Source organism: Salarias fasciatus, chromosome 1, assembly GCF_902148845.1.
Source record: "Salarias fasciatus chromosome 1, fSalaFa1.1, whole genome shotgun sequence".
Lineage (NCBI taxonomy): Eukaryota > Metazoa > Chordata > Actinopteri > Blenniiformes > Blenniidae > Salarias > Salarias fasciatus.
Genome location: NC_043745.1, coordinates 33132461 through 33140464, shown reverse-complemented (window position 1 = coordinate 33140464; position 8004 = coordinate 33132461). Strand labels below are relative to the sequence as shown.

General features: G+C 42.5%; 1 protein-coding gene across 2 annotated transcripts; it reads right to left on the bottom strand.

The window, feature by feature from the left end:
* Window positions 1–4772: 4772 nt before the first annotated feature.
* Window positions 4773–7665, bottom strand: mibp2 (muscle-specific beta 1 integrin binding protein 2). 2 transcript variants are annotated; one of them, XM_030096444.1, is made up of 8 exons: window positions 7374–7665; window positions 6342–6432; window positions 6103–6151; window positions 5700–5886; window positions 5527–5598; window positions 5330–5436; window positions 5124–5214; window positions 4773–5036 (listed from the first exon to the last, which is right to left on the bottom strand). In XM_030096444.1, the coding sequence occupies exons 1-7, from the start codon at window positions 7397–7399 to the stop codon at window positions 5129–5131; spliced, it is 618 nt and encodes a 205-aa protein (XP_029952304.1). In that variant the 5' UTR covers window positions 7400–7665; the 3' UTR covers window positions 4773–5036; window positions 5124–5128. The 2 variants fall into 2 exon arrangements, with proteins under 2 accessions (XP_029952304.1, XP_029952312.1); XM_030096452.1 differs by lacking the exon at window positions 6103–6151.
* Between the last annotated feature and the right edge of the window lie 339 nt (window positions 7666–8004).

The window sequence follows — 8004 nt, the reverse complement described above, 5'->3', positions numbered from 1 at the left end:
TTTGCTTATGCAACTGCATTTATGCATAAACTGCGGTTGTAGCATAACTAAATGTCTCAGCATTGTGCCATTGCTGCTTCTCTTGAAGTAAACAATCATCTACCTCCGTGCAGCGAGCGGAGAGCACAATGTGAGCAATCTAATGAGCTGGAGGGTGTACACAGCGTCTTGTTGTGTCTGCACTGTGGTATAATTTCACCCAAGTCCAGCCTCACTCAGTGTAAACACAGACAGAGCGGGTGAACCGCAGCACGATTTTCACCCCCACAGGTGCAACGTTAACCTCGCATAGCTCACGGCCGTGGAGGGCCTTGGAGGGGTCGCATTTTCAAAATAAGCCCTTGCAACAACCCTGATTGTGACTAAAGGTTTTATGGCACGAACGTCTGGTTTCACGGGCTCCTCTGAGACTGCAGTAAAAGCAGTAAATATAGCAACAACTCGTAGGCTGAAAAGGAGGCTTTTGAAGAGCAGGACGGCCGCGGTGGAGCGAAAGGATGATTTGATTAAATAAATGAATGTTCCCGCTTCTTGTTGTTTTCTCTGGCTGGAAAAGCATTTAACGAAATGACAAAGACAGTTTTCAGACAGGCAGCCACAGAGTTATATCCACCTTTTCTGCCAGGATGGTCGGAGGTGGCTGGGCCGTATCCTGCCTGACCGGTCTGAGGTGGAGATGTGATAATCCAAACCTGAGCTTGATGCATTTCGAGACCTAAAGGGAGGATTTACAGTGTTGTTTATATGCTCTATTTGAGTCAACCGCAGCAGACTGTTGCTTCCTCGGCTGCCTCGACGCACTGGGAAGAAGAGCTGTGCAAAGTAGACGGGGGAAGAGACGGGATGCAGCACAGGCACACACACCCGTGCAGACAGAAAAGCATGCTGACACAAACTGGCTCGCATACACAAACAAATTCCAGAATGAGCCAGTCCTGCAACCCTCGCAACCCTGAGCGCGGCGGTTTGTGCGGTCTAGAAAAGTGCAGGGTTTGTCGCAGTCCGGAGGCTGTATGGGTGTCAGGAGACGCTTTCCTATACCACCACAAAGCTATACTATCAAGTATTGTGCGTGAGGACAAAAGAGCTTAAAGTTATCTGCTTTCTGTACACCACAATGCACTTGACCACAAAAGAGATGAAATCCCATTCCCACATGGAGTCAAAGCAACACATTTATATGCAATGCAAACCCCCAACAAACAAATACACACATTCAAGTCGACAACGTATAACCTGTGGAGCTCAGTAAAGTGTTGCAGAAGTTGAAGCCAGTGAAACGTATGCAGCCCTGCTCCAGGGTTGTCCACAGACGCCCCTCACTTTTTTTCACGGCACACCGTGCCAGCAGAGTTATATAACCGCTTATCTCACATTCAAGGCGAGAGTGCCCGGCTTGAACACTTTGACAAGCGACACGCATTTTAGAACGGGCTGGCTGGTCCTCAGTGGACTTAACACCACCTCAAGGTGATTTCTGGCACCAGAGCTCAGCATATTGAGAGATGTTGTTAAAAACTAGACGAGTGTGTGAGGGCTTCAGAGCAACAATATCACACAGGAAGCATTTACACCCGATGTCTCTGTGACTTTGGCTAAAATGAACACACAATGAAACCCTCCCAGCATTAAAATCTTTGGGCCAAGCTAAAAAAAAAAATAAATAAAAAATTTAATAAAAATGTCATTGTAAATTGTCGGGATGGAGTATTTCTGTGTTTGTCTTACTTGAAACTAAAGCAGGCTGCAGGAAATTCCCAAGATGGGTCAGATTGTAATATGAGCTGCTCCTAGCTTTCCCTCCACCCTCTCCCTTTTTCTTTTCTTCTCAATACATCTGAACGTACTGCACTTAAGTCTACTCAACCAAAACAGCAAAAAACCAACCATTTTTAAAATTCAGATTCATTTTAAATAGAGACAAACATTTTTTTTAATTTAGATGACAAGATCGACGTATTGTTGAACAGATGGCTGCAGTCTGGTGTAAATGAATGGATGTAAGATTTACAAGGGCTGAACAACACAAGCGTCTGAACCACTTGAGTTCAGAGGCCATGCAGTCCCATTTGATCTCATTTGTGCAGTTAAAGTGACAGCTTCAACGTTGTCCCTTTATTTTAGTGCTATCAATGGACAACTACATTTAAATAATATTCATATTTTCACACAGCTTAAAGTTTGGTATCATTTTTGTTGGAGATGTTCTTTCCAGAATGTTTTCAAAAATTCAAAGCAGACCTCACTGTGTATCTTTTCAACAAACTCACCTTTATTGTATAGATGTATTGATAATGTCATTTCATTGCAGCTTTGACTGCAGAATGCTGAAATCAGCAGTTCATTTCTGTGGCCTCAGTGTTATTTTCCATCCATGCATGAGGGAGGAAACCAGAGTCCTTCTATACCGCTTCAGGGTCACAGGGGCGTGACACTAATCTAAAACTGGGTCCACCTTTAGGAAACTTAAAGTGACCATTTAATCTCTCACATATGTTTTCAGGCTGTGGGAGGAAAGCGGGAGGACCTGGAAAAAGCAAAACTTAACATTGCAAAATCTCTACAGCTCCATCTCTAAACCTTCTTGCAATGAGGAAAGTGTGCAAACTCTTCCTCCACTCTGCCAAACTTACTAAAACAAGAGAGAAAATAGAAATAGCAGTTTTTTTGATTGACAGAACTCTGTCATCAATTCAAACGGTTGCCCAAGGTGCTGGATTTGAACCCTCTGACGGCTCTGTTTTGATCTCCAGGCTGTATGTTTGACCCCTGCTCCGTCGTAACTCTCTATAGTGATGAAAAATAAAGAACGCTGAGGCTGTTTCAGTGACTCAAGAAGACTCACGGAGCAGATATGTTGAAACGTGCAGGACAGGAAACCGGTGAGGTAAATACTGTGAAGTCATACAAGGCCATGAAATGAATAAACATGACAGCTCAACGTTATAAACAATCGCTAAATACAGCATTTGTGAAAACATGACAAACGGGCCAATATTTGGTAAAAGTGCATTAAAACGTGCAACAGACAGATGTGCTGGAAACACATGTTCTCTGTGTTTGTGCTGTTGCTGCAGAGACTGTGATGTGTCAATAATCATACAGTCTGACTCCATCTACAGAAACCCATAAAGCTGCTTTGTACTTTGTGAATAATCCAACACATGCATGCGGTGTAATGTTAACATTTCAAGACTGGTTTATCCAAAAACGAAACACGGAGCCACGGGGAAAGAGTGACTGTTAAATGGGATTAGATCCATTGTTATGGGTTTAGTTTGTTTTAAGATGTCAGTTAGTTTGATCGGTGGTTGAACAGTCACACACATCTGCGTCCTCTAAGTTAACATGCTGAAAAACAGAAGCCTTCATTCAGGACAAAATGGGACTTTTCACATGTAGGCCAGGACTTTTTTTTTTTCATATGCTCACTGCTGACCTACTTCTATACATTCCTATAGTGGTATTACATAATGTGTGCTTTCACAGCAGAGTGCAGAGGGAACCGAGTGAAACTGCACTCTCTTCTCTCCTCCCTCGGAGGGGTCTGGGTCTGACCCACCCATGACTCGGATATTTCCACACTCTTTGAGAAGTTGGAATCTGACACACAATTTTGACTCGGAAACACATATACAGCAACAGTACAGAAGCCTTGCAGATAACTGTGGCACTAAACCAACTTTGTGCTATTTTATCTTTCATTCCAAGACAAACAAGATAATTGTGCTCAGTTTACAATGAGGTGGCATTGCAAAACCTTGTAGAAAAAATGTCTTACATATGAAAACGTGCTTGATAATGTCAGGAACTGGAAAACCTTTCTGTGAATGTGATGCATAAATGTTTTTCGCATTAGCCTTCAACACAACCTACAGACTGATCAGTTTTCAAAAAGAAACTACTAGTGTAATATTTAAAATCCCTAAAGCCATGACCTGTAGTGGAAAACCACTGCTTAAATATCGAAGTGGCAAGGTATCACACCTATCGCAAAGGCTCTTTAGTGCTTTTCTTTTGAAAAAGAGAGAATACAGGAACCAGAAATGTTTACTGGTAAATGTGACATTCATTGAAATAATGAGAAGCTCTTTAAAATGATCTTATCTTGGCTCATATTTTCTGAATTCCATGCACTAACTGTTGCATTTGTGCATCTTGCTTATCAGATGGCTACGCAACCAAAGCACAGCATGGTCAGATGGAGAAAATTTATTTTAACTTTTGTTTTGTGGCATTTTATGTTTCACAGAATCTATAATTTAATTTTTTCAACAGACTGCATGTTGGTATGATGATGAAAGCAACTGAGGCAGAGCAGCTTTAAAAAAAACTCCAACCAGTAAATAAACCAAATAAAAACATAAACCAATGCAATAAAAATAAATTCCTCCACCTTCAACCTTCTGATCCACTATATACAGTCCTATAAACTTTCAAAGTGTTGAGTGACGCAATTGGTACGGTCCGGAACAAGTTAAGAAGTTCCAAGAAACTAGGCCAAAGCGCGTCTGAATCTAGATAAGCACTGCACTTCAAACGTGCGGTCACGAGGCTTACCTTGTGACTCAGGTCTTTATCATTCACACCAATGCCGCCTGGCACAAGATAGGGAAAGTCGTGTTCTCACCAAGCCCAACATTACAACTATCACTGAGTCAAAGGGGCCAGACCATGATACACAAACGTACACTGAAAATGAAGTGTGTTTATGAGGGGTTTATTGTCGAACGGGAAGCGTTATCTCGTCAAGGAAAAACAGGAGAACAAAGTTGGTAGGAGGATCATTTATTGTCAGCTGAGTGCAACCATCCTCTGAATGTTTCATCAACTCTTTGAGTGCAGGCTGTAACAAAGCAATAAATACGGTCGATATAAAATCATGCCAGCATTAAATGCTGCCAGTTAAAAATTTACAAAAGAAAACAAAAAAAAATCATAGCAGTCGGTTGAATGAGCTGCCAGGTAGAAACTTAAGGCAAGATGGGTTTCTGCGTGCAGTTTGAGAGTGTGCTCCTTTTAGCCGATCGGATGACCTGCAATGAAGAAAAACAATCTGTTACACACAAAAAAACAATTAAGCTTCTTCCAGATTTAGGAGGCCAATTGCGGGATTTTAGTACCTTTGTTAGAAAGACTTCTGGATGTTATTGAGGATGTCCCCATAGACAAAGTTGAACAGCTGCTCCTTTGACTTGGTTCCATCAAGCTGCACTGTAATCGAAAGCAAATCTGGATTAATTTTCCCAATTCAACATATTTTATGTGTATATATATATATATTTTACACAAGAGTTCTTTTTTTTTTTTTTTTTTAAAGCAGACTTACCAACATCAACACATGATGCCTCCATGATGTTCTTGTGTTGCAGATACATGGGCCAGACGTGGCCGTCGAAGAGGCCGGGGGGGTCTGGCACCGCGTAGTTCCTGGAGCTGCAAAACAAACGCATCTTTTAACCAAAAGCCAACAAGTGCACAGACAACTCTACAAATACATCTGTAGATCGATGGCTGAAAACTTACCACCTCCTCTTTTTGCATTCTTCATATGGGATGGAAATGAAGTAACGCTGGTTCAGCACGTCGATCAATGGTCTGAAAGGACAGAGAAATTATTCATTTCATTTGACAGGGAAGGAGGGGAAAAAAAAAAAACACCTCAAAACCTGCTCGGAAATGATAATACTGGCTCGTACTCATAGGTGTAAAGCAGGAAGCCCTCCACAATAAGGATGTGAGTTTCCTCTTCCTTATTGTCGGACTTTGGGACAATCTCCGTGTCCAGGGTGTTATTGACGCCATGGGACTTCTCGAACTTCACCGGATTCTCCAGCCATGCATAGATGGTGCTCATCATGGCGTCCATGTCCAAAGCAGTAATGACTGGAGAGGAAATAGAGTAAAAGAGGGAAAAGGGAGAAATGTGTAGAAAAATTGCAAAGAGAAAATAACAAACACTTGTTTAGAATACAACAATTGTTTATAATCTGTGCAGATTACAAAATTAACACAATGTTACAACCATAGCAGACACACTAATCCATACACACAGACACAAACACACACACACACAAACCTCTTCAAAAAGCCCAGGCTTACCATCGTACTGCTTAAAGCCATCTTCACCAACTTCAATTTGATCTTGGGGCTGAAACATACATTGATAAGATGTACCCAGGTACATTCCACTAGAGCTACACTCAGCTAAATGGAAGACTGACAGTGCCGTTACACACAAGCAGCATCTGTTAACAACCTGCTCGTTTGCATGAGCAACACTAACCCCTGAACTTGGCTACATCAAAAATTCACCAAATATAGCTGTGTGTGAGACTCACCTTGAAGAAGTCATCCTGATGCACGACACAGCAGTTGGGCAGGTTCTTGATCAGTCGGTTGGTGAGGGTGGTTTTCCCTCCGTTGGTCACACTGCATGAAACAAAGCAACACAGGGAAATGAATGGGACATGATGCAATGGTGTTAAGGTCATGCTCCAATTCACAGTTAAACGATAAGGCAAACAACAAGACAAACGCTCCACTTTATGGACCCTTAATTACAGTAAAAGTTTATTGTATGTTCAATATTGGCACTTCTCAAAGATGACGGTAAAGATGATCAAGGTTAAAAAATTATGATCCACACCTGCCAAGTATTATCTGATCATGCAAGAACACAGTTAACTAATTACAACCACAATTTCAGATCAGGCAAAGCTTCATGATTTTCGAAAGAAAGCAGAACTCGGATACACAGCTGTAAAGAGGAAATGCGGATTAAAATAATCACGTGCACATTCCCGGAAAGATAATTCCAACGAAAAATTAAAGAGTTTGATGCAAGTTCTAAAAGTTACAGATAAGATCGGGGCATGGATAGGACGATCACGCATGGCATTGCCATTCTGATAAGAGCATAGCAGCTGTCTGGGAGGGTCACGGACTGATAAAGCATAGTGAGGACATACTGTATTCAAGCTGAAAAACAAACCAAGTCATTTGCCGCTAAATTTGGGCGCGAGATTGATGCAGATGAAAAGTCGTTAATGCTCCTGAGAGCACTTCATACTCCGATGTTTAAAAAGGGTGGGTCATCGTGGGTACATGGCGGTTTCACCCGCTGTCCCCACGATGTTGTGACCGTCGGTAAACGTTTGTTTACGCATATGTGACCGTGAATAAAATGTATGGTAAAAGCACTGTCGAGTGAACATACACATAAAGACACGCTGCTCCAGAGAGCAAAACGGAGACAAAGCAACAGTTGAGCGGGTGACCGACCTCCCCACGTGTGCCGGGCTCCAGAGGCCTAGCAGCTCCGTTAGCCTGTTAGCTTTAGCTTTAGCTCCCATTCATTCAACAGGACTCACCCGCCAATGCCAATGATGTACTTCATGTTTCCTGGTTGGTCGAAGCTCGTAAAAACAAAGTCGCGGATGGGTTCAAAACGTCAATAAAAACCGGGTCGGGAGATCAGAGATCAGACGTGAAGAAAGCTTAAAAAGAGAAGGTTGCAGCAGGAAACGTCAACTACTTGAGTCCTCCATGGTACTTGAGTTGAGTGAGTAAGGTAAGAGCAGACGAGCTGTCACTCGGACACGGTGTTCCACCGAGAGAGGGCCTCAGCTTCTCCGGAGCTTCTACACATACTGAACACAGCGAGCTGATTGGCTATTTAAATACTTCGAGCTGGCGGAGGCTCGCAGAACAGCCAATCAGGAGCGAGCCTCACCGCAGCCACGCCCCATCCGCCCACACCCTCCGCAGGACCAGAAACTGTGACGTAACTTTAATTTTCACCAAAAGTGGAAACATAAAAAAAAGAGCGGATGTTGCTGTTGTGAAGGCGGATTCTGAGACAACAGATCCTTTAACACTCACGTGTTCAAAACATCTCCGTCTCCAAAGGAAGCAAAAGTGACTATATATATATATATTCTTTCTTTAAGGTTATTCTGTGTGTTTTTGTGGTCTGTCTGTGTAATTTCACATCCATTTGTT